At 41.0% G+C, this 26,718-nt stretch overlaps 2 protein-coding genes across 8 annotated transcripts in view; one reads left to right on the top strand and one right to left on the bottom strand.

Annotated features, from left to right (window-relative positions):
* Nucleotides 1–13,798, top strand: part of Myh15 (myosin heavy chain 15) — a 125,401-nt gene extending 111,603 nt beyond the window's left edge. Inside the window, exons 38-41 of the mRNA XM_059277732.1 lie at nucleotides 3,049–3,153; nucleotides 9,739–9,834; nucleotides 11,991–12,125; nucleotides 13,784–13,798. Coding sequence (XP_059133715.1) covers nucleotides 3,049–3,153; nucleotides 9,739–9,834; nucleotides 11,991–12,125; nucleotides 13,784–13,798 — 351 coding nt within the window. The remainder of the gene's footprint in view (nucleotides 1–3,048; nucleotides 3,154–9,738; nucleotides 9,835–11,990; nucleotides 12,126–13,783) is intronic.
* A 4,786-nt stretch (nucleotides 13,799–18,584) lies between these two features.
* LOC131922418 (leukocyte surface antigen CD47-like) overlaps nucleotides 18,585–26,718 on the bottom strand; it is a 44,297-nt gene continuing 36,163 nt past the window's right edge. For 6 of the 7 annotated variants that reach the window (XM_059277205.1, XM_059277206.1, XM_059277202.1 and 3 more), the window contains 2 exons: nucleotides 26,441–26,529; nucleotides 18,585–20,007 (listed from right to left, as the gene is read on the bottom strand). In XM_059277205.1, the coding sequence (XP_059133188.1) occupies nucleotides 26,507–26,529 (23 nt within the window). In that variant the 3' untranslated portion in view covers nucleotides 18,585–20,007; nucleotides 26,441–26,506. The remainder of the gene's footprint in view (nucleotides 20,008–26,440; nucleotides 26,530–26,718) is intronic. The other variant, XM_059277203.1, reaches the window with a different exon arrangement.

Raw genomic sequence — 26,718 nt, 5'->3', positions numbered from 1 at the left:
ATAGGATAAAGACTAATAAAAAATTTACTAGCTCAAGGTAGAGAACAAAGAGATGGAAGTTAGATCTTTGAAATGCACTTTTTAGGTGTTTTGATAGAAAAATCATGTAGCTTTTTATATGTTTCAAATAAAAGAAAAACCAAGTTTAATTCAATCCATCCATCCTTAAAATGTAACACTAATAGAAAAATAGCTAGATATATATCAAGCATAAAATAAATATAAAGAATTATTCCCAGTGACCTTTAGCATAATACCTTTTAGTACAACCCCTATGGAATATGTCTTAAAGACAAACAAGCAAAACTCACAAAACCAAAACAAGGCAAAAAAGCAAACTGCATGTCTTGTTCCAAAATACTTTTTTTTTCATTTAATATTTATGCATGCATAGAATAATGTGTTTCATCAAATCAACCCCATCTCCTTCCTTCCAATTCCTCCCTATCTGCCCACAACTTTTCCTTTTCAACATTATATATGTGCTCGCTCTCTCTCTCTCTCTCTCTCTCTCTCTCTCTCTCTCTCTCTCTCTCTCTCTTTTAAATCCCCACTGAATCCATTTAATGTTGCTTAAATGTACATGAGTGTGAGCCATCCTTTGGAGCATGGGTAGCCTCTCAGGATCTGCATCCCTGAAGAAACAAATTAACAACTTCAAATAGTAATAAGATGAATATGATATTATTTCAATAGTATATATAGGAACCGTGATTTTATTTCAAGAGGAAAAGCACTTAAATGTGTTGATCCCTTTAAAAGGTACATGGATTATAATGGTATTTCCATTACCCATTTGGTGTTACAGGATATTATTTTATTTTATTGTCTTAGTTAGGGTTTTATTGCTGTGAAGAGATGCCATGACCACCAGGGCCACTCTTATAAAGGAAAACATTTCATTGGGGCTGGCTTACAGGTTCAAAGGTTTAGTTCACTGTTGTCACGGCAGGAAGCATGGTAGCATGCAGGCAGACATGCTGCTGGAGAAGGAATTAAGAGTTCTACATCTGGATCAGCAGGCAGCAGGAAGAGAGAGTGACAATGCTCCTGGTTTGAGCTTCTGAAACTTCAAGTCCACCTCCAGTGACACACCTCCTCCAACAAGGCCACACCTACTCCAACAAGGCCACACCTCCTAATAGTGTCACTCCCTATGAGCCTATGGAGACCATTTTCATTCAAACCACCACACTCCTAATTACCATTTGTTCATTGTTATGATCTAGAGCCAATGACAACTAGCAGTGAGCTGGTATCAGGTGATACTGAGAAATTATAGACTTAAAAGTGTAATTAGAATATCATTGTTTTCATCAAGTTCCTGTCCTGTAACAAAGTACCTGAGATAAGATGATTTATGAAGAGCAAAATTTTATGTGGCTCTACTCTTAGTGTCCAATAGCATGGTGCTGGCATCTAGTTAGTTTCTTCTAATCAGGGCCTTCTTGCCACAGCATCATATGGTAGGGGGCATCACGTGGCAAGACACAGCAAACAAGATCTCTTACTAAAGTCATTAATCACCCTGGGAGGGGGGGTGGTTGGACCTTTATGACTTCATCTAATCTTAGTTACCTTCAAAAGGCTCCCCCTCCAAATACACATGAAAATTGGGGGTTTAAGTTTCAAACGCATGGACTTTTAGAGGGACACACTCACACAGTAATCATTACTCCTTAGGATTACATTGCAAGGTCATTACAAGCGAAGATATGGCACCTGGGATTCCCTTCAATAAGGCACCTTTTACCATGAGGTGCTCTAATCACATTTCAAAACAAAACAGAACACCTTAAACACATCCTTTAAAACAAACAGTTCTATTGGCCTGTGTATTACAATTGGAACTAAGCAGGTCCCTAGTAGATGCATGTCCAGGATGACCAGAGAGGATGTACTGATAGTTTATCCACAAGGAAGTTGCACACCTGCTCACCTACTTGCCCTGTTGCACCTTCCCGTGGAGGAACAAAGAAGATAGTTTAGCTTAAGGAGCTGCACGAGGTGATGGCGGGAAAGGGGAATCATCCTAAAGAAGCTCACCTATGCCTTAGGGTGCCAGGCCTCAGTTCTAAAATGATGATCAGACCTCACAGAGAGGTGGCATTTTGGTCAAGAAGGCAGGGAGTGATGCATGGATATCTGGGAGAATGTCCCATCAGCAGGAGCAGCTGCTCACAACAGTTTCCCACACTAAGGCTCTGGCACCTTTCCTGCCTATGTCTTCCCACACATGCTATTCCACTTTATTTAGTTTGCTTCCCTTCATGAGAAAGCACGCTTATTCATGGGAGAGATGTGGGTATGTTTTCTTCATTGTTCTGGCACTGGGGTGTGCTGAGTAGTAGGCACGTCTCTCAGTGACTGTTCTGATAATTTTACTTGTATGACTCTACACTCAGGAAGTCCCCTGTTGTACTTCTCTTGCAAAGCAGAGCTGTAGGCCTGCATGTGACATGTGTGTGACAGAGCTCAGGGTAAGATCCAGAGTCTGAGGGGAACATGGAGAAAGAAGCCCGAGATCAGGGTGTGTGGGACAAAATCTTCAACACTGCTGCATGCAGCTTGCTGTCTGTACTGACAGACAGCTGTGTTACACAGACACACATATACACAGATACACAGAGCACACACACAGAACACACACACACACACATACATATACACACACAGAACACACACCCACACATACATATACACACACAGAACACACACACACCACACACACACACACACACACACACACACACACACACACGTGATTTTGCAATGTTGCAGTGTAAGATGAGAGGCTTACATCCTCTCTTTGAATTAGTCGCTCACATTGCCAATAGTCTTAACCACGCTTATATGAGCTCACATAGGTCAACAGCCTTGGTTTGGGTGATGGATTTTTACCAGAAAGATTGTCCTATTTAGTCACTCCCAGACGGAAAATGGATATACCTCCCCTTAACTAGTTCACTCTTTCAGCGAATTCTCCACTGGGTAACCGAATGGCAGCCTTGTTACCAGCATGTGGACTGAGGCCATGATCTGTTACAGGTGCGGGACCTGGAAGGGGAACTGGAAGCCGAACTCAGGCGCAGTGCAGAGGCCCAGCGGGAAGCTCGCAGACTGGAGCGAGGCATCAAAGAGCTGACCTATCAGGTACTCCAGGAAAACATTCTCTGGGACATGGTTAGGTTCCTCCTGCAGCAGTGTGTACCTTCCAACCCTAAATGACCTTGTGGGACACTGCAGTTGTCTCTGAGCAATGGACATTTTCTCACCCGTCTGGGCTATCCATGGCTTGGCTCTATCCGTTTCCAGAGCTCATAGTGAGAGCCGACAAGGTGCAGTTGAAGTGAAAAACTACTTATGCCGTCTTCGTTTTTTCCATGCATAGTGTTAGTGGCGCTTTCAGAAAGATGCTTTCATGTGAGAGGCAGAGTGAGAACAGCATGTAAGTGAAGTGACTGGTAGACATTAGGGTGGCCACCTCACCAGCTGATTGCACGGAATGCTAACTGGATTGGACATGGTCCAATCTTTTGAGAGGTTTGTTCCTGGACCCAGATGGGAACATCATTAGTAAAATGTGGTCTTCTTTAGCTAACCTGTAAACTAACATTAATATGGGCTTGAAGCAAACATTGAAAGCAGGTGGACAAGTTCCCTACCCATAAGCAGTGTACATCTAAATGAATGACTTATTTCATCATCTACATGCTCGCTTTCCTTTCTCCCACCCCCTCTGTGGTGGAGTCGGAACCTTGCTATGCTAACCAGGCTGGCCTTTAACTTGTGCACTCCGGCAATCATGCTACCCCAGCCTCCCGAGTGCTGGTGACTGCGGGGCTGCGCCACCACATTCAGCTTTTCTTGCTTCTTCTTTTTAATGGCACAGAGTCTCTTGATAGCAGGGCCGTTGGCTGTTCCCCACTCCAGTGCACAGCATTCTCCTGGAACACAGTTGGGAATGTATATATTGATGCATTGCTTAAGGGCATGTATCTATTCTGAGAGGTGCCATAAGGAAACAGGACAATTCAGTGGCGATGTGTGTATCTACAGTGTACTGCCAACCCAGCTCCTGCAGCCTGATGCACTCAGACTAAACCTGTGCAGCATATCACCGTCAGTAGACAGTGTGCCATGGTGTCAAATGCTTGTTTATAAACACATCTAAACCTAGAAAAGGTAAAGAAAAATGCTCTAAAAATGGTACACCTTAAAAATGGTATACCTTATATGTAGGGCGTTATTATTCATGGCTCTTAAAAAATCAGAAGTTACTTAGGTGAGAGACTGTATAGGTTCAGGACATAACTACACGGTACCATAAACTTTATCAGTATGTTGGTTACCATAGTGTATTGGTTATACTGTGTCGTAGATGCTGGTTACCATAGATTTATGGAACAATATTTGTAATTTTCCATAGCTTCCCTTTAAATCAGTGCACTGTTTTAGTTTAACTCATTTTGACTCACAGTAATTCCCAATTTTTAAGCAATTGTATAGCTGTATATTTTCCCCTTTATATTCTTTTTAAGTTTATTTTTTAGCTAGCATACACAATAACCAGTTTCCTTTTGGCATTTTCATCCACAGTTTTGGTTGGCTCTCTCTGCCTCTTCCTTCCCCCACCCCATCTCCCAGCTCCACTCAGGCCTTCCACTCCACAGATCCCACCTTTCACTTTTATATCACACATGTTCTATTATCCTCCGCACCCGCTCTCCTGATGTCTCTTTCTTCCCATTCCTGCTTTCCTAGTCTTTACCTATACTTACCTTCCACATAATCCAGACAGATTTATAGATAAAATATGATATACGTATCTCAGTTAGAAGCTTGCATCTGCACACGAGGGAACATATGGTGTTTGTCTTTCTGAGCCTGGTTTCCTTACTCATATAAAAATGCCAGTTCCATTCATCTTCCTGCAAATTTTATTTTCTTTATATCTGAATACAGTTCCACTATGAATATGTACTACATTTTTATTACCCATTATTTTTGTTCTTGTTTTAAAAGTCTTTTCTACTTTTAATGTTCTTGATGAACATATATTAATTATACAGAGTAATAAATCTCATTATGACATTTTCATACAAGTACATAGAGTTTTTTTTCTTTATGATTTTTTTTGTTTAAGATACACACATTAGGGACTGGAGAGAGGTCTCAGAGGTTAAGATTATTGGCTGCTCTTCCAGAGGACCTGGGTTCAATTCCCAACACCCACATGGCAACTCCTACCTGTCTGTAACTCCAGTTCCAAGGCTTCTGACATCCTCACACAGATGCACATGCAGGCAAAACACAAATGCACATAAAGTAAAAAAATGAATTATATAAGAGAGATGGGGAAGAGGAGAGGGGACATGCATATTAGCGTAGGCCTATACAGGGTCAGGGTCAAGCTTGTTAAGTAGCTCAGCCTTCCACCTGTATATCTTGTCTTACTCTAATGCCTTTAGAGGCTACATTTATGGATTTTCGTCTCATATGACAATAACTCCTTCTGGAATATTCTCCTGAAGACTCTTTCTGATTCTCCTCTTGAGGAGGGGCCACTCTTTTCAGGAATCTGTCCATGGTGATTTGCTTGGCATCTTTCATCATGATAGATTGGCTTATATGCCGATAATGCTCGTGAACATTCTTCTCTGTTCACGTAAACCTTTTAGTGTTTCAAACTCTCTAAGAAGCTTGTTGAGGTCATGAAAGCTTTTTGCTAAATCCACAATGCCCTGGGAATTCTCTTTGGGTTCTTCTGCAGTGGCCGATGGCTTTTTGTCTTTCTTTTCTTCAGTCACATACTCGGTGGGAAATAATTTTTCAGCTCTGTTATTACTTTACTGACCACCACCATACCCGTGGGATGTCAGTGACCAAACGGTTCTTTAGAGTTTGACTGTTTCAGTGGTGAACACATATCTCCCAAATTTTCTTCTAGCCCTCTCCTATTGTACAATATAACTTACTCTGATAAAAGGGCAAACTCATTTTACAGCTCCTTTGACACTGCTAATGCAGGGCGCTGGGGTCCTGACTCTAATTCTAGAAGTCATTAGAAGTGTCAACACCTTTTTCTCTACAGCAGGAAACGTAGTGTTGGTAAGAAGGCAAGACATCATGGTTGTACCAAATGGAGCCAATTAAGCTAAAATGAACTACTTGGACACTTGTTTCAATTATTTATTTATTTTTATTTTATGTGTTTTGAGTGTTGTATCTACATATATGTATGTATACCATGCATGCCTGGTGCCTGAAGATTTTTGAATAGGGTGTTGGATCCCCTGGAACTGGGATTCTGGATCGTTGTGACCCACTGGATAGGTCCCAGGAACTGACCCTGGGTCCTCTGCAAGAGCGAAGAGTGCTCTTAACTGCTGAGCCATCTCTCCAGCCCCTTGGATGTTGGTTTTATGACCAAATACCTGGTTCTTTTTCTAATATGAGCTTCACACTTTTTAAAACAATGAGCTCTGGAAGCCAAGGTTTGATGTGGCTACAAAAAACAAAACAAAACAAAACAAAAAAGTAACCACCTTAGAGAAATGGCTTTGTGTGACCTTACACTACATTCAGGACTATAATGAGACACCATTTGTTGATCATATATTGTTTTCTTATGTGTTCATGGATTGTTCTTATTGCTTTCTTCTGTGAACAGTATCATTATAGATTTAAACACCAAACCTATAAATGTTTTATTTTCATTGTCCTGAAGATTGCGTTTCAGATCTATTGTGGCTTAATTTTGTTTCTTCCTCAACAATATTGACATTTCTCATGTCCTCATTTAGAACTGTGCTTCTTTCCCTTCTTCTTCTTCTTCTTCTTCTTCTTCTTCTTCTTCTTCTTCTTCTTCTTCTTCTTCTTCTTCTTCTTCTTTTTTTTGACTCATGTTCTCATGAAGTGGCTTTCAGGCTGTGCTGGTCACACATGTCCTTCGGCTAAGGGTAGAGTCCCAGGAAGTCTATGGGGTGCACTTCTTATTTTTTTCCAAGTGCCTCCCCAGTGCATTGAGTGTACCCATTCAGATACAAAATGACTTCCCACCATCAAGCCAGATACCCACTGAGCAGTACTTTATGTGTTAGGTTAGAACCCTGTAAGTTGAAAATGGCTCTGGAAAGCTCCCCGTATTGATTAATATTAGTGCCTGTTTTAGTAATACTCAAAGTTGATTCTGAGTCAATTTAGTCCATTTTTCTCTAACATCAAGATACACTTTGGACCATAAGGCAGGTATTTTTGTGATAGACCATTCACAGGTGTTACTTGACAAAAATGTCATTTTTTTTTGAAGAACACAACTATGGTTCTCTTTTCCTAGTAAACTCCTCAGGGAAGACTCTGTACCCATGCACTGCAAAAGCAACCAAGTGTGATCTTACTCTAAATAGATTTATGGATTGTCTTCACTGTCCATTTGTCTTCTTTATCTCTCTGGAATTTAGAAACGTAAGAGCCTACAAAAATGTTCCAGAAATGCAAGACGTAAGATCGGTAGCTTTTCATTGTCTAGGAGGTGAAGATTGTCCCTGTGCTTTCTACTGTTCATTTGAATACTTCTATTTGCTTTTGAAGACCTCCTATATTCAGGAATCTGGGCATGGACATTATTCACACTTTACAAATTAGTGAAAACATAGCATCACCATCTGAGGGACAGGGAAGCAAAAGGTGGTAGGTAAAGTAACCATCCTTGTAAGGCCTTTTGTTCAGGACCCAGATGTCAGGATGGTGTTACAAGCACAAAGGGTTCACTGACACTTACAGCTCTGAAAAGCAGGATGGACTCCAAGCAGATTGTGACAGACAGGATCCCCAACTGCAGGCCGACACCCACAAAGTGTGAACTGTGTGGTGGGGATACAAAGAGCCTCAGGTAGCTCTGGGAGGCTCTGGGTAAATGCTGAGAAAATCTCTAGCACAGAATTTGCCTAGATAGGAGAATCCTGTCAGGCAGAAAGGGCCAGTGCAGTAATCACACTTAGCCCCACTCTTCTTCTGAGTCTGATTCAGATGTGAACTCAGGCCTCACATCTAAGGCTTTACCTTCCCAGGGATGAGCACCATTAGCCCCAGCACCCCCTTGTAGCTATCTTTTTTTTTTTCTCCAGTTTTCTTCTGCTTAGTCTCTTCTGTTATGTCTCTCTGCTCAGTCAATTATAAGGAATTAACTCTGTGTTGGTTTTAGAGTTCACTGGAAACAGATAGTGTTGTAGAATTTTAAATTTCATAAGCCTTCTAAAGTAGGATAAATGGATGAAAGCAGAGGAGGGACTTTAAAACTCAGGCCAGCCTCAGCTCCCCAACCAGGTTGAGCTCTATGTCTTCATCATACAGGGCTGAGGAATCTTAAGATTAGTTTTGAACTGTAGCGTGTCAGATGGTACTCTGGTAGGGAGGCTGTCTTCAGGTGTTCAAAGTAGCTTAGCTAAACCAATAGAAGAGGGAGTGGGTAAAATGCTGTGGGCTACAGGTGGAACTGATCCTGTTTACAGTGGGATTTTTATCAAGTATAGAAGGACCAATGTCACACTGTAAAGTTAGTTTTCCATCACCATGACAAAGGACCTTAGGTAATCTACATATAACTGAAAAAGGTTTATTTTGGTCACAGTTTTGACCATGATGTTGTTCCTGCTCTTTTGGGGATATTGGGCAAGGAAACTGCTAATCTTATGGCCAGGAAAGGGAAGGGAGGGGTCTGGGATTCACTGTCTCCTTCAGGGATTACATCTCCAGTGATCTAAAGACAGTCTAGTAGGCCCCATCTTTTAAAGGTCTTACCACCATCTTATGTCAACCTGTGACTGAGCCTCTAACACTTGACCTTAATGTCTCTGGGGGAGATAGTTGATAGAAGAGGTAAGCTGGAACCAGTAGAAAGATCAGCATATAAGTAGATCTTTATTATACCCGTCTCTCATTCTTTGGAAGAAGGAGGAATTTGATTTCTTTGGAGGTTCAACAGCTTTGAACTGAAGATACTCCAGTGTTTTCAAGGGTGTTAGGAGAGGACCAGGAGAAGGAAGAGTCTCATCAACATGCTGCTTTCTTAGAATGTCAAAGACTCCCTGAGGAACTGTTGAGGAACCCCACCTCCCCATGCCTCCTTTCAAGCCTAGCCTAGAAAATGGCAGCGGTGAGGATGAGGGCCACACTGAGATCCACACAGCTTGCAGATCTTCCCTCACCATCTTCATTGATGCCCATGATAGAATTCTGAGAAACTTGACTTGTCTAGTTTATTACATGAAGCCAAGGGGCAATTCAGAAGTTCGGGCACTGAATTGTTTTGATCGATGGCCTTGGCTTTCCATTTCGCATAAATGGCTTTTGTAATAATAAATTTTATATGGAAGCCGTCTCAGGCAAGTGTAGCTTATCTGGAATAAAAAGGCTGAAGGATATATCAAACCTAATGGCCTTGACTTCCATTTAAGTAAAGGCAGATAGGGTGCTGTGAGGATCAAGATATATATATATATATATATATATATATATATATATATATATATATATATATATATTATATATTTCTCAGAGCCATTCATTCCTTTCTCAAAACTTAGGATGAATAGAGTTAAATGTATTTTTAAAAGCACCGTTATCAGATAATATTTACAAAAAGTTCCCAACCTTAACTTCCTCATATGAGAGTGTATTCAGTGTGCATGGCTGGATCCTTCAAATGACTTTCCCATGCATGCCTATGCATTTCAGGCAGAAGAAGATAAGAAGAATCTGAACAGGATGCAGGCTCTGTCTGATAAACTTCAGCTGAAAGTGCAGAGCTACAAGCAGCAAATGGAAGCCGCGGTAAGTGCCAACTGCAGCATCATGGATGTCCCAGCTACTGCTTTTGGTTAATGCTCGGAGCTCAGGGAACAGCTCAGCAGAGACAACCATCTGGACGTCACATCTGCCTATTCTCTGCTTTTATGTAAGTTAGCGCTATGGCTTATGCAGGGGGCGGGAGGAAGAAAAATTAGGTTGCTTTTCCCCACCAGAAGCCAGACCTCTGTCCCTTGACCTGGTGGCTATACTCAAACATATGCAGGACCAGAAATGAGCCAAGTAAAATCTGGGTGGCAGGCAGAGCTGGCAAATTTTGCAGGGTTTCATTGTGCTTTCCTTCAGCTCTAGACTTTGGGTGAACACAGTCACAATTTGTCATACATTTTTCTGATGAATCTGGACACGAAGTGAACAAAATCACCATCATTGAAATGTTCTTCTTTACCTTTGCTTATTTTTTTTACTGGCCTCAGTTTACCTTTTCCATAAAGTATCAAATCTCACAGAGTCCTTGAAGTACTATATTAAAGAATAGGTACCATATGTATATGTTAGTTTATACCTAATGATATTTTGAGGGGTTTTGAATTGATTGGTTTGGTGCTATATCCAAGAATTACTTATAGGTTCATAATTTGAAAGGGCAACCACTTATACCAGGGGGTAGGTTAGGATTTGAATCTGACTTTGAGCCAATATTTCTGATTGCTCGAGTATACAAGTGTGTGAAAGTTATACTGTCTGTATACCCATTCTGAATTTCCATAGGATAGCTGTAAAATGGGTCTCTGTTCCTACTCTTAAAAAAAGAAAGTTTCTGATTTCATTTTTCTTTCTATGTGTGAGCATTTTGCTTACATGCATCTTTATATAAAGATTTCATATAGATCTTTACCCGATTTCCTGGTGCCTACATAGTCCAGAAGAGGGCATCAGATCCTCTGAAACTGAAGTTCTAGGTGGTTGTGAGCTACCATGTGTGTATTTAGAAATATCCAATTGCAGTTGTCCGTCCTGTTAACTCACTCATTTATGCACAAGCTGCCCTTCTATCTAAGCACCCCCAACCCAGAAATGCATCCCTCACCTTTCCCACTGCCAGAAATTCTTGGTAACAGCAACCTTAAGTTGGCTTCCTATTTCTTAAGACACCAGTGACAATCAAAATCTTCAGGGGTTCTCCTAAGTGATAATCAGGTTAGATCTGGCTTCACTGGCTGACCACTTCAAATAACGTAAAACAGGAGTCATACTTCAAACCTCAAGAACCCTAAAGCCTAAATGCCACCAAGAAAGTTTGAGACATTCGGGGGTTGAGACAAATGAATAAACAGACATTTGACTTGGATTCCAGCACACACCCTGGCCGAAAAGCACTAACAAGCATAAAGACACACAGAACCGCTCACAGTCACTGTCTTTATTTGACACCATTGTTTTGGTAGAACAGTGAGATGTCCTCATTTGAATGGTCCGAAACCCAAGATGACTTGTTCTCCCAAATCCTTTTCTTTTTATCTAAACACATGCCTGTACTTGTGGGAATTAATTGGTATTTACTGCCATAAGTCGCTTCAAAACATTTCGGTCACTGAAAATTCAAACAGTCTGAAAGAATCTACATTGTTTAAAAATTGTTGAAATGCAGTCTAAAAGGTTGCTTTTCATACAGTATTTCAAAGGTAGTTCACTCACTTTCTAACTTACCAAATTGGTACCTTAGTAGCACTTAATCTCTCGATTAAGCTTCTGAATTTTAACCAGGAGTCAAGAGCATCTTTTGACCGTGTGAGATTAGGGTAGTGCTTGAGAGTTGGAGGAGGAAAGAGAGACATTGTCAATCAGAGAAGAATCACCACACCTAATATTGTGGCGATACAACCTAAAACACAGCAGTATGTATCAATTAAATTATATAAAAAAATACCAAAAGGAAATAAAGAAAAGAAACAAACGAACCTGGGTCTTTGGAAGAGCAAGTAGAGTTCTTCACTGCCAAGTCGACTCTCCGGCCTCCTTTCCTCCTCTGAAGTCCTATCTGTATGTCTTATGCCCAAACAACACATCCTATGCAGGCCTGAGTTTGTGTCCCCTTTGTGTTCAAGTCTCATCTCAGAGCAGAGACTACTACATAGGAATGGCAACGTCCTCACTTTCTGTGTTTTCCATGTTTACAGGAGGCTCAAGCTAATCAATACCTTTCCAAGCATAGGAAGCAGCAGCAGGAGCTGAAGGAAGTCAAGGAGAGGGCAGAGGTAGCAGAATCTCAAGTCAATAAGCTCAAAGCCAAGGTGAAGGAGTTTGAAAAAAAGGTACAGTCCACTCTGAAACGCTTTACAGCTTGCTGCTTTGGGGCTCACGACATTGCATGGATTAGTATAGCAAGAAATGTCTTGTTTTTCTCTTCAAATCTTTTTTTTAAAAAACAGCCAAACAAGCTAAAATAAATTCTTTCCCTGTTTACTAATTTCTAGTTGTCCAGGTAATATAGCACCACTAAGCATTGGAGTTGGAAAAACATCCTAGTTTTATTTTTCAGATGTTTCATCCCAGGTTAACTTGTAAGCTCTGAGCCTCAGACCTTTAATTCGTTTGTGCAGAATACAAATGGACCTTGAAATCTGAAGTGAGTTCTTTTCATAGTAGACAAGCTCATGACTCTTGCATCAGGTCAAAACTGAGACCTAGGGGAAGAAGGTCCAAAGTGGGCCAGGGAATGATAGTAAATTGTGGAGTCCTGCTTTCAACATCTCAGCATTCAACTTCTGAGTTTTCCCCAAAGCCCAGAAACATTTTCCCACGTCTCTGTGGTTAGTTGAATGGCCACTGGAACACAGTAGTGGCAGCCAGTCTTCACTGTCACTGGAAGAATGAATGACAGTGAACTCAGCAATGGATGCTGGGCAGGGCCAAAGAGTCTCTGCTTCCTTCCTCAGTTTTCCTTGAAACACAGTTTTTAAATTACATCTGGCTTTAGGAGAAGGGAATTAAAAGAAATTGGATAATATAGCAGCTACCTTTTCTAAAATGTCTGAAAAGCAGTTAGCACAGTGCCCAGCACAGATGGCACCCTCCATTCATTTTCAACAATTGGTACACGTCGAGCCTTCTCATTTCTGGTAAATGAATTACTAGTGGTCCCTTGAGGTAAGCTGATAGGATTGCCAATAATAAATATCGACCTTGTCGAAGGAGGCTAAAAGTTGGCTACACAGAAGACGCTGCAGTCTAAGAATGAGAAGCATGAGGCCTTGGCAGCTCCAGAGAGTTCTCATTGCTGCCTGAACAGCTGTCTCAAGGTTAAGCCCCAATTGGAGAGCTCTAGGGGAGTGGCTTGAATGCTGGCCTCAGTCAGAGAAGGGTTACTCCACTGACTGAGGGTGTCCTGTGCAGAGTCTGCCCAGCAAGACCACATAAGGGATTTGCTAAGGGAGGTGCCTCCTGTGGGCTGCAATTGTACTGGGCTGCAAGAGGTCGCAGGGTCTCCACAATACACCCCTGCATTTCACCTTGTCATGGTTGTGTCCACAAGAGAATAAAAACAAGTGAAGTAGAAATTGCTCCTGGCAGGAGATGAACAGGAAAACCTTGCTGGGCAGTGTGATGACTAATTGCTCCCCATTCACAGAAGAAAAGCCTAAAATCCTTCAACTGTCATAAACACAGGGAAAGGGTTTCCTGATGCAGTTGTGTGTCAGGAGCAAACTGGTGAGTGGTTGAAGAATCTTTTCCCCCTGTGGGGAGGGGAGGCAGAGATGGAGAGTGACAGAGCATGTCCTTGGGGTGAGTCACTAGGGCCTGCTCTGCAAGACAGCTAATTGCCTCAATTCCCTGCCTCCCTTTGAAGCCCATGGAGAGCTGCTTAAGGTCAGCTCCCCTTTGGCAGGGGCTCACATGGGTCTGGGTGTGCTCCACTACTCAAAGTCTCTGGAATTGCATAAAACACATCAACATACATTCTGTTTTCCAGGTTCGAGAAGAATAAGGAGTTTCTTTTTATAAAAAGACAACAGCTGGAAGAAAGCCCTTAAGAAATAAACATTTGTGTGGCGTGAAAAGCCAGCTAAAAAGACGATGAGCAAAATGTACTGATCCAAGGAATTGCTCCTTGAATTAATGGATGGATTTTTGATTCTCAATGTCAAGGGACTTTTCTTCTAAAATTTTACTCAAGAAGACTAAACGGATGTTAAGAATCAATTTTGATGTTAGAAAAGAGGACACGTTTATTCTTTCTTCTATATCTTCATGCACAGAACTCATGGAAGAAACCCTTAGACTATGATCCATGGAATTGGTACATGATGAGAATGTTTTTTTTTTTTGAAGTTATCTAACTTTGCTTGAGTCATCCCTGTATCTTGATGACAACTGACAACATTTTCCTTAGTACTGTGAGGCAGGCATTGTTGTAGTTAGGCCCTTTGTATCTGTAGGTAAACCTTCCTAATCAAAACACAAGTAGACTACATGCCTGTGTAGACTATAACCACAAAGCTACTGCTTCCTGTCAGTGAGATGGTTGTACAGGCTCTGGGTTGTGGCCATAGAGCTAAGTAGGAGGGAGGGTATGTTCCAGAATTTCTTTCCTTGGGTGACTCTAGACTAAAGTTGGGCACTAGCAAAAGTCCATAGCAAATTTAGTAGGTAAAAATGGAGGAGTTTCTATTTTATGTGCATAAGGTCAGTATACAATCTCAAATCCTATGACAGTTGAAGAAATATTACCGATGTCCCAAGGCAAGCTATTAGTAATCAGCTACCCTGGACCATTTTTTCCTCTTACTTCCTGCCAGTCTCCTTCAACTTTGCAGGCATGTGGGCGGTTCTTAGGTGACCAGTGCCAGCTTCACCTGGGGAACACCCAGCCTTGCTATAGTAGCCAGGGATGAGGACAGTTTGTAAATAGTTTGTCCCTTACGGAGTTGCTTCATTCTCACTCTCCCTCAACCCTGTGCAGCTCACTACAGCCAACTTCAAACCCAGCATTCACAGCCACGTGTAAAACTGACTCCTGACAATAAATGTTATTCTCTGTCATTCTCGATGGTTCTTCCTCTCTACCCAACCGCACTCACATGGGATGCTTTGACATCAATTCCAGGTTCCAGTGTTGCCAAAGGAGCAAGGGCTGGTCTTGTGTGGGATCCTCTGCATATGGGCTTTGGTGTTTATATTTGACACTCATTGTTGAGAGAAAATCTCAACACTCTATGAGTGCTGGCCTATGACTGTTTGAAATCAGCGTTCTCTCTGAATCCCCCAGGGACACGTCCTCTTATCCAATCAATCAGACTTCTCATTCCTGCTGAGACTCACCCTGTCCTTCTGAATGTCAAGGTCATTCGAAGCATGGTACACCAAATTAGAGTGTGGAGATGTGGGGGAGAGGGCTCTGAGGAGTCATTGAGGGAGTTGCTAGACAGCCTATTGTGCTGAATCTAAAGCAGTGGGCTCCTCACTATTGATCTATTGATCACAACCCTGTCAGAAAACGCTAAACAATTAACATGTGACAGGAATATTCTGGAATAATTTTTAAACACTTATGGAAAAATAAATTTTGAATTATATTGGAGTAAGATAATATTCCCATTTAAGAAACATTTCTATGTCTTAAACCTGACAGTAGAGATTTTCTGTTTTCACCCTGCCAATCCTAAAATCTGATGACTGTTTCTCCACACTTTATACACCATTCAGAAAAACGTTTCTCCACACTTTACAGGAAATTTTCAGGAAAATCAGTGTTAGAGTCCTCAGCTGGAGATAATGCATCCATTTTTTAAAAGAAGGATTTACTCTTATATGTATTTGTTTGTTTATGAAAGTGTATGCCACATAAGTGTGGGGGCCTGCAGAGTCTAGAAGAAGTCATTGGGTCTAAGAGGGTGTTGGGAACCAGACTCCAGTCTTCTAGAAGAGCAGCAAGTGCTCTTAACTGCTGATCCATCTCCAGCCTCAAAGACATTCAATTTTAATTCACTGCTAACTACTCATTTATTAAAATTTCTCTCATTTGGGAAAAATTTAAGCAAAAGGAGCCAAGATTATTAAGAAACTTAAACATTATCTCAGTGGAGTTTTTTTTTTGTTTTTTTTTTGTTTTTTGTTTTTGTTTTTTTTTTTTTTTTTGCACAGGGGCTTTAGTATTTTTTTTTTTAATTTTTAATTTTACTGTCAATGGACACTTTTCACACACTGCAGTATAAGCACTTAAGAATGAACAAACCCAGTACAAAGTATGAGACTAAAACTCAAGTCAGTTGACAGAAAAAAAAAATTGGACCAATTGGCAATCACATCACATTTTAGGGTTTGCTTTTTTCTTACAAACTACAGAGTTAAAATCTTGACAAGGTCACAGATAGCCTGGTTTCAGTGGTGAGTTAACAAGCTTTCATATTAGACACTTGCTTTCATACAAATTTTTTATGTATTTATATATTTTATGCACATATATATGCATGCATCCAATATCAATTAATGAAAAAGAGGCCATGAATTTGAAAGAGAGAAAGGGGGGTTATATGGGAGGATTTTGAGGGATGAAAGGAAAGAAAGAAACAGTATAATCATATTATAATCTCAAAAAGAAAAAGAAAGAGAAATATAAAATTTAGGGGAATAGAGCATTGCCAATAGCCTATTTTCTCCCCCTACATAACATGTATATGCAAACCTAAGCCCTTAAGAGGACTAATTACCAATATGTGCATAAGACAGGCATTTATCATGGCCAGGGTCACCAGCTTTACCAGTCTGGTGTTTCCAGGTGTAACGCAACTCCAGACGAGTCAGCCCTGAGGTGATAAAGCTGTTCCAAGAGTGTTCTTAGAGATATTGACATTGATACTGTCTGGGAGCCCCAGTACTAACCATCCTAAACCATCCTCATTGGTTAAGCTGAAGTAACCATGTATATACAGGAAGAGCGAAGTATCCTATTAAATCAGCTATTCAGTCTCAGGCTATGGCCCCTCACCTTTTCCCTAGTGTGCCTTCCACTTGTTCTCACCAATTGTTGGGTTTTGAGTCAGCTCCTAGCAATATATTTCTTCTGGGTTCTTGGTTGAAACCTCAACATCATTTCTCAAGGTAAGCTCTGCTTTTTCTCCTTGAGATGTGGTTCCTTGTCCTCACCCTAAGTCAAGGGCTTTTAAAAACGGGGTGTTAGAAAAGGGAACAAAAAGAAAAAAGAAAACCACAAAGAACATGAAGTGTTGCATAGGAAACTAGGCTACATTCTATGGGTTTTAAGAAAATAGCTCCAAATATAGGTTCAGCCCATCTAACTGCAGAAGTATACAATATTGCTCTATTTGTTATTATTAAATATTATTATTATCTGGGAAATACCCTTACACAGTTTTTACCTATGTCTTCAGACCTGCTCCCTCAGAACCAGAACCCATTCTGCTCCCTGACAGAGAGGCTCACTGCTTTGGACTCCATCTAGGCATCTCTTCCCTTTGCCCTCAGCCTGGAGTTCCATTGGGTGTTTATTCTTTTAGCTCTTTCACTTAAAGGCCATCTTGGCCTGGATGATTCCTCGCATGGAAGGCAGTGACTTTGATATGACCCCCTTATTCTATATTTTGGGGACTGTTTGTGATGTCCTGTGACTTTAAATTTCAGTTTGCCCCTGGTTTCAGGTCCTCTAGTCCATTGAGGGAGATGAATGCTCTGCCTCTTGATCTCACCTCATAATTTTGAATGATCCATGTGTTTCCTGTTGGGCCCGTCACACAGACTTCTGATATACCAAAGCTTCTTAAACTGCATATGATTCCACATATCATTACACTAGGCAACAGATTTTACTTGAAGACAAGTTAGACTGCAAGGGAGCAACTGCCTCTTACTGCTTTGCCCATCTAAAGGATGGGAGTAACAAACAAGGCGACCAGCCTCCCTATTGTGTAAACCACAGGGTCAGAACTGGGGAAATGCCTCCTCCAGGTGCAACTCTAACCATAGTCCCATTCTTCGGGGCTGGGGGTAGGGGGTCAAGTGTTGGTGACAGGTGAATATCAATGAAGAAACCCACGGAAGGGGCATAAAATGTATGTTAACCCCAGGACACCTCAGGCCTTCCCAGGGAGGTGATGGAAAGAGGACAAGCTCCCGGGAGCAGGGATGCTCACACTGGATATCTGCAAGGTGCACAAAGATCTTCATGTCCCTTCTCATCACTTGAGCCATGTGGCCCTTCAATTCCCATGTCTTGAACAAACTAGATCTCAGGTTTGTACCAGTCACTTTCAGTTCAAATTCTGTTCCTAAAGTCAAAGGTATTTAAAATTGTGTTGTTGCTTTTTTATTCTTTATTCTTTGGGCATTTTGGTCTTTGGTGGCCTGCCACCCAGTTCCCAAATTATCACATGGAGGATTATTCTTTCTTATGAATGCCCAGCCTTAGCTTGGCTTGTTTCTAACCAGCTTTTCTTAAATTGTCCTATCTACCTTTTGCCTCTAGGCTTTTATCTTTCTCTATTTCTGTATATCTTTTCTTTCTGTCTTATTCTGTGTCTGGCTGTGTGGCTAGGTGGCTAGCCCCTTCTTTTCTTGTTCCTTGGTTTCATCCTCCCAGATTTCTCCTCCTATTTATTCTCTCTGCCTGCCATTCCCACCTCTACTTTCTCCTGTCTTGCTATTGGCTGCTCAGCTCTTTATTAGACCAATCAGGTGTTTTCAGCAGGTAAAGTAACACAGCTTCACAGAGTTAAAGAAATACAGCATAAAAGAATGTAGCACATCTTAAAATAATATTTTACAGCAAAGAGGTCTCATGACTACAGCATTTTAAGGCATCTTTTTATATGTTAGTAAAAATTCCTAATAAGCAATTGAAAATTTTTTTTTAAGTTGTGGATGGTTGAAATAAAATAATTCACAAAGACACTGAAGCTTTAAGCAGCACCAAACAGACTAAGCTTGGAGAAGGTTCTGGGCCAGTAGGTGTGGGGGATAAAGGTGAGCCTATGAAGTCTAGAAGCAGCTGTTTCAAGTCTCATTTTTTTCTAGCTTTTTGTCAGTTTGGAGTGATTGGATCTTTCTGTTACTTATTATGATGCTTAATAATTTTTGTGCTAAAAGCACATGTGAATTTTTTAACATATATCAATTACTGTTATTCATTGGCTATAGCTTGAAAAAATATAAATAGTAGCTTATGCTTCTAAGACTGTGCTTGTACATGGCTTAGAGAGTCTAATGACTCTCTCATGATCAGTTTTTGGAAGTCAGTTGGCTGGAAATATAGAACATCTGAAAAGATTTGATAAGGTTTACGGAAAACTTTTCAGGATATCAAGCTTATCTGTGTACCCAGCAGCTTCCTGTGTGTTGTCGTACATCATCTTTAATACATAGGACATGGTGCACCTTGGGATGAAGCCCAAACTCTGTATTAATCACATGAACCTTGTTGTGTCTTCTCAATTTCAAGGGTAAGTTTATCCTTAAAATCAAAAAGGTCAAATCAACAAAGCCACCAAAGCTAGGAAAAAACAGCAACAACCCTGTCCCCCTCCCCCCAAACACACAAAGCAGGAAGTGGTGCATTGCCTCAGTTCTGTGAAAAACAGAATCTGTAAACTGGAAGAAAACATAAGAAAGAGAGGGTGTGGGTGGGGAGTTGGGGTATCATGTTTTAAACTTAAATTATTTTTGTTTTCCAGAGGGACAGTGGAATTCAACCAAACAAAATAAATCAAAACAAAACAAAACACCCATTTTTCCATAATGGAAAGGCCCTTCTAAAATAAAGCCAAGAGTCCAGGCTGGACAGGAGTCTTTGTTGTAGACATAAACGTCTCAGTGTCTCTGCTATGGGAAACCTACAGACACTGTAAATAACCAACTGGATTCTGGCTTATGGTGAAGATCAGGAGGGAAAACAGATGCAATGAGGCTATTGTGGATTTTAAAGCTTCTGCTGTTCTCTGTTACAGTTGAGTAATCAGCATCTTTTACAAAGTAATAATTAAGACTGCAGACTAGCCTTGGCCCAGCATCTAGTTGGAACTTGAAGGAATGCCAAAGTCCACACTGGCTTGGAGAAAACAGTGTCCTTGGAGAACAGTAAGATGATCCCTGTGATGAGAAAAGCAACAGGTGACCTAATGGCACTTGGAATAGTGCAAACATCTGACATCCTGGTCCGGACTGGAATTGCTGGATTTAGGATTCCTAAAGGTAGAAATTTAGAGATCCTGAGTTACTGAAGACCAGCTTAGTTCATCTTGTGATCTATGTTCTGCCAATTAGTAAGAAGTACTGAGCACAGAGATAATTCAGGATGAAAAGCTTTTTCCAGGGTGTTCTTTAAAATGAGTACCTCCATCTGCATAAAGACATCAGCTTTATGAACATACTCTTATTACTTATAAAGCAGTATTTCACATAATAGTATTGTTTATATTTATAATATTTATAATAATATAATAGTATTTCATATGCAATGAAACACTGATCTGGCTAACTTTTTGAATCATTCTGAAATTCTGTACTCTTGTAAAGGAGTGATTCAGATGTTATGCTGACTTTCTAATGTTTGCATACCTATCTCCCTAGGGAAACAAAAACTTTGCAAGGTTACAGCTGCTTCTCAGTTTCCCTTTATACTAAGAAATATCCCCAAGAAAGGGGAAGGATTACTTAATTCCATTTAGTGGGCTATCACATTGGTTGAACAGACCTCTAGGCTCTAGGTTACTCACCCTGGTCTCTGTACTGCTGGATGTGTTAACCCCAAAGATTTAGGGAGAAAGACCACTGACCCAAATCATCATGGCCAAATTACTTGAACCAAGCTTTTTTATTCATGTATATGATCTACCTCCCCCTAAGGTGGGGCTCAAGAGGTCAGCATTGGATACGGGGAAGAATGAGGTTTTTATTGTTCAGGGGTAGGGGGTTTCCAAATGAGAGATTTGGCAGGCAAATAGGCAGGGTTACAGAAGCAGAGCATAAGCAGAACAAATTAGTCATAACTACCTTCTGAAACAAAGACATGATTGCAAGGTGGTCATAAGGTAGTCATAACAACAGGTGGTCATAATAACCTTCTGAAACAAAGACATGATTGCAAGGTGGTCATAAGGTAATTTTAACAACAGGTGGTCATAAAGTAGTCATAACAACAGGTGGTCATAAGGCAGTCATAACAACAGGTGGTCATAACAACAGGTAGTCATAACAACCTTCTGAAACAAAGACATGATTACAAGGTGGTCATAAGGCAGTCATAACAACAGGTAGTCATAACAACCTTCTGAAACAAAGGCATGATTACAAGGTGGTCATAAGATAGTCATAACAACAGGTGGTCATAATAACCTTCTGAAACGAAGGCATGGTTTCCTAGAACAAGCAGTATAGAACCAGTTGTAGAAGAGGTTACAGGCAGGGCATAGCCCTATTCTTGAGAAATAGATTTTTTTTTTTTTTTTGCTTTTTCGAGACAGGGTTTCTCTGTGTAGCTTTGCGCCTTTTCCTGGAACTCACTTGGTAGCCCAGGCTGGCCTTGAACTCACAGAGATCCACCTGGTTCCGCCTCCCGAGTGCTGGGATTAAAGGTGTGCGCCACCACCACCCGGCGAGAGAAATAGACTTAGTCATAAACAGGAATGAACCCAGTTTGTCTAAGATGTCTTTCAAGCCTAAGATGGCAGCAGGCTGGTTCCTCAGGTGCTCCTGCTACAGGCTTCTTCTTGGAGGGTTGTGGGAAGACCCTCCTAGTCTACACTGGCCTGGGTTTATTTGAGAAGGAGAGGCTGTGAAAAAAAACCCTTTCTTTGCTGGAGGCTTAGGTTTCTGGTCAGGAGATGGGATAGCCTTCAATTAGTTCTTCATGATACTTTCTCTATTAAAAACTCTTATAAGTCTAAAAAAATTACATTTCTTTGTTTTACATGTGTGTGTACCCACTCATGCATGCATGTACATGCCACAGCATGTGTGTGGACATTAGAGGACAACTTGTGAAAGTTGATCTTTCCTTGTGGAACCTGGGAATTGAATTAAGGTTTGGTAGTAATTGCCTTTACTTATTGTGCTAGGTCACAAGTGTGAGCCTTTCTAACTCACTGGGCCTGTGTGTATGTGTGTGTGTGTGTGTGTGTGTGTGTGTGTGTGTGTGTGTGTGTGTATGTGTATGTGTGTATATGTGTGTGTGTATGTGTGTGTGTGTGTGTGTGTGTGTTTGAGATAGTGTCTTACTATGTAGCCCTGGCTGGTCTGGAACTCACCATTTAGATCAGGCTGGCCTCAAACTCATAAAGATTCACCTGTTATGGCCTCTTGAATGCTGAAACTAAAGGAACGCACACTGTGCTTGACTCAGTGGTCTTTAGCTGACCTCAAATGGCAGTGTTCCTCATGGATCCCCTCCTTGTTATTCAGCCTATTCTCCAGTGATCTCTTTCTTGTATGGACTCAACTACTTGTCTGTCTACTTAGACAAATTCTCTTTTCTTACATGCGAGTCACGTCATTTGTGTGCAGACAATCCTTTTGGACTAGGTCTGTCACAAGATGGACTCTGTAGGGTATTCTCAACTTGTTCTTATTATGCCTTAAGAAATTGCTTTTCCCAAAGTCTGGCATTTAGACAAAAGCCAGCATTCCCTTGGGGACTTAAGATAGTTCCTTATCTCTAGCAAAAGGAACATATGGTCCCTCTATTAACCTATGCCTGAAGTGCCTATTTAACATATCAAAGCAGATATTGGCTGTCCCAATACCTGTTCACAAAATTCTGTCTCCTCTGTCCCCTACCTTGAAACATATCCCTTCCCCCAGCTTCTCTGATCCCTATATAACCTCATCCATTTTTGCTGTGTGTCCTTTTGCTTTCTTGGCTTCTTGGTCCTCCTGGTTCCTGGCTGGCTCTGCTCCTGGATCTCTGCTGGTCCCATCTCTGGTCCTCATTTCTATTCTCTCCTCTCTTGCTCTCCACACCCTCCTCACACAGCCTGGTTACTCTGCTGGCTATATTCAGTCTGGACTCCTCTATATGCCTCTAGCTGTGCTCTACCTCATATCCACAACGAACTTTCTCTTCAACCCAAACCTAGGGGCAGTCATGTCCTCATTTTTTTTTCATTCAGTTCTCAGCCTCCACCTGCCCTTCATCATTGCTGCTTGGGGAGGGGGGCAGCCTCCAACAGTGCAGGGCTGAAAGTGGATCCACTGAGTCCACGTACTAAGATTTTTTTTATCTGAGTGGGTAAGGAAAAAGATAAACACTCTCTTGATTTCCTTCAGACTTTTTCTTTATTCTTCTTCTGTATTCTCTGTTCTCTGACTTTATTTTTCTTCTATACCTATATACCCCAACAAAATCTTTCAGGCAATATAGAAATTATGATGTGGTTACATTCTATTTTTCAAGTGAATGATTATAATGAATACAGGTAAAAAACATGTTTGTCATCTCCCTTATATGATTAAAACAAAGTCATCCCAAGAACCCACATACATTTACATCTAAGTAACCTTGCTATAGATTAACAGGGTGTGAGCAAGCAAGGTATTTTTCTCAGCCAGTTCTTTTGCTGGCAGACTGCATATTATGGTTACAAAGAAAGGACCCATTTTTTAAAATTATTTATTTCAAAAGGTAATCTTATAAAAAAGCTTAGAAGAATCACAAATCTAAACTTTTATGTATGAGAAAGAACCAGTCAGCTCTACTTTAAATCCTTAGAGTGCATACCCACTCAACAGTTTTTTATACCAGGAAGCTGAGGGTAGAAATGGGCACAAGGAATTTATCAGCTGTAGGAGTTCCCTGGTAGAATTTTTGGGGTCACTATCATATCATCTGCAAATAATGAAAATTTGACTTCTTCCTTTCCAATTTGTATCCCCTTGATCTCCTTTTGTTGTCTTATTGCTCTAGCTAGAACCTCAAGTACTATATTGAATAAATAGAGAGAGAGTGGACAGCCTTGTCTTGTTCCTGATTTTAGTGGAATCGCTTTGAGTTTCTCTCCATTTAATTTGATGGTGGTGTTGGCTTGCTGTAAATTGCCTTTATGTTTAGGAATGTTCCTTGTATTCCTGACTGCAACCCACATGACCAGGGAGGCTACATAGCTGGGGGGACCCTAGGATGACTGTGGCTTATAATAAGTTTTGGTTTTACTCAAACATTGGGCAAGCCTCAGTGAAACATTTCACTATTAGGATAAGAATTTGTACTGTATCAAGCTGATAATAGAAAAAATAAATTAAAAAAAAGATGTTCAAGTAAAGTTGACCTAGGGACAACTGATGTGCCACTTTCTTCTCTGGTAACAAACTATGACTACTTTTAGAATTAAAATGTTATATTCAAGTTAAAAAAAAAAGAAGAATTGGGTACAAGGAATTAATCATTGCCTTTGGTCACCAACCCATCTTAGACAGAAAGGCACATCAGCTAATAATAACTGGGCTGCTTTGTTCTTGTTCCCTGACCTTAGCGAGTCCCTCACTCAACTATGTGCCTTTCTAAAACTCCAGATTGTCTTCTTGGGTTTTTCACCTCAAAGTTGTTTGACAAAAACATCTTAGTCTAAGCTTAAGTTATTGTCAAAGCTTTGTTTCAGCAATGACGCACCCCAAAACTTGTGAACACATCCCCCAACATTAAGATTAAAAGATTTTAAGCTAGATGAGCTCCTATGACTCAACTGTCTTTCATAATCATTAACCTAAGTCAAAGTCTATATGGCTCCTCAATAGAAACTCATGTGTTCTAGCTGTGTGATAATTCCTTGTTTTATTTTATTTTCCTCTGCAGCCTCTGCTTAATCAGAGGCAGGAGCAACATTTTATCCTTCCTTTACCTATGTTAATTTCTCCACTAAACTAATCTCTATCATACTCTCTTCCTATATTTACTAAAGACCCTCAATCATCAAAATCCTATTTAAGCTGATACTATTATTGTATAAAATCATTGCTTCAGTTAAACAGTACAGCTTAGGAGGAAATCATCTTCATAATAGTCCACAGGTAAAAATGCCCAGTCGAATGGGATATTTCCAAGAGATGATCGTACTGCATTAAGGGTAGTAAGGATCTCCCTACGCCCATTCAGACCGTGCCAGATACCAGAGGAAGACTGCAGTGGCAAACGTGCAGGCACATGAGAAGTAAAAGACTCTGGGGTCTGTGGTCTCGGGGCCTTGCCTATCTGAGAGTCACCCATCAGGCTTTGTTTCCTGGTGAGCCGATGCCCTGAAGTTGATTGCCATCTGCTGCTCCTCTGACATGGCCACCTGCCCTTTATGTTCTGTGGGCTAAACTCTGTGCCACTCTTCCTGGCTTGGCTTGCTTAGGAAGATGTGGGATGCCATCTGATTTTTGCCTCCTTCTGTCAAGTCCAAAGGAAACTCCAATTCCCCAAACTCTAAGAGGCAGTCCAGAAATGAGCTCAACCTGGACTATAGGAGGATTTCTGGTGGTTAGATAAAAGTCAGAATTCCTCAGGAACTTGTGAAACCAGTTCCAATCTGCCAAAAGGAGTCACTTCCCTTACCTTTGGCAGAAGGGGACATATGGCTCTCCATTGACATATACCTGTGACTACATACTAAAGCCCGTCCTAGCAGCTAGACTTCCTCAATATCACAAGTACCTATTATACATCTTAGAGTCTCCACCCTAGTGTGCTGGCCTCTCACCTCCCAGGCTTCCCTCATCCCACATACCCATTTGTTCTCTTTATAAAGGCAAGGATTTACCCCCTGCCATTGCTGTTCTTACTAGGCTTTTTCTTTCTGTTCTCTCACTCCTGCTCTTTTTCTGTCTCTCACAGATAGCCCTTGCTATGTCCAACATCCAGTATTCTTGCTATGCTCAGTCTCTTTCTTTCTCTCTTTGTTCTAGACTCTTCCAGATCCCTCTGGCTATTCTCTTTCTCATACCTACAGTAAAACTTTTCCCTTAACCATACCATGGAGTGGTCATGTCAGCAGTTTCTTAACTGCACCTCCTTGTGCTTCTTCAGGTTAATATCTCCTTCTAATAGCATCCCCTTCTGCCTTCTACTGTAAACCCTGGGCATTTTTTTTCCTGTATGCTATTGCAATGCATAGTTCATGGTACTTGGAGCTGCCTTCATGTTTTTCCCTGATTTTTTAATGACATTTTATTTATTCTTGTGTATATGAGTGTTTGCCTGAATATGTGTGCATGTACAACACATTTGTGCAGTGCCCAAGAAGGACAGAAGAAAGCATCCCCCCCCCCAACACTCCTGGGACTGTAATTACAGATGGTTGTGAGCCACCATGTGGGCACTGGGGGTTAAACCTGGGCCCTCTGGAAGAGCACCAAGGGCTCTTGACTGCTGAGTCATCTCTCTAGACAAACCCTAATTTTTAAATCGGGTGTCAGGACTAGAGAGATACCTTAGAAATCTGTTCTTATAGAGGCTCCCAGAGTTCAGACTGTAGTATCCTTATCAGATGGGCCATCTGTAACTCCAGCTCTAAGGGGTACTGACACTCTCTTAGAGATGCATGGGCACCAGAACATATGACTTTTTCACATACAGACACATAAACATACACATAAATACAAGGAAATCTTTTCTATTTCATTTAAAAATAGTATACAATCAAATTACCTTGAGGGCCACTGAGACAAAGTGTGAAAATGAGGAAGAAAAAGACACTGCCTGGGCCTTCATGTCTTATAGAAATCCTATCAGTGGGTCTGTCAAAGAGAAGCAAAAAGGGCATGCTGAGGATTTTCAATGCATGAAGGAATTAGGAGTTAGTATAGAGTCTGACTCCAGGAGATTATTCTGCTTTTGTGCAAATCATTTCTCTTGTAAACATTAAACCTGATGCTATCAAAGTGCAGCAGCATGGGGATTATTAATGTGTCATGGAATAAAAATTA

This window comes from Peromyscus eremicus, chromosome 12, assembly GCF_949786415.1.
Source record: "Peromyscus eremicus chromosome 12, PerEre_H2_v1, whole genome shotgun sequence".
Classification (NCBI taxonomy): Eukaryota; Metazoa; Chordata; class Mammalia; order Rodentia; family Cricetidae; genus Peromyscus; species Peromyscus eremicus.
Note: the sequence above shows the minus strand (reverse complement) of the source record. Positions and strands in the feature narration are given on the sequence as shown.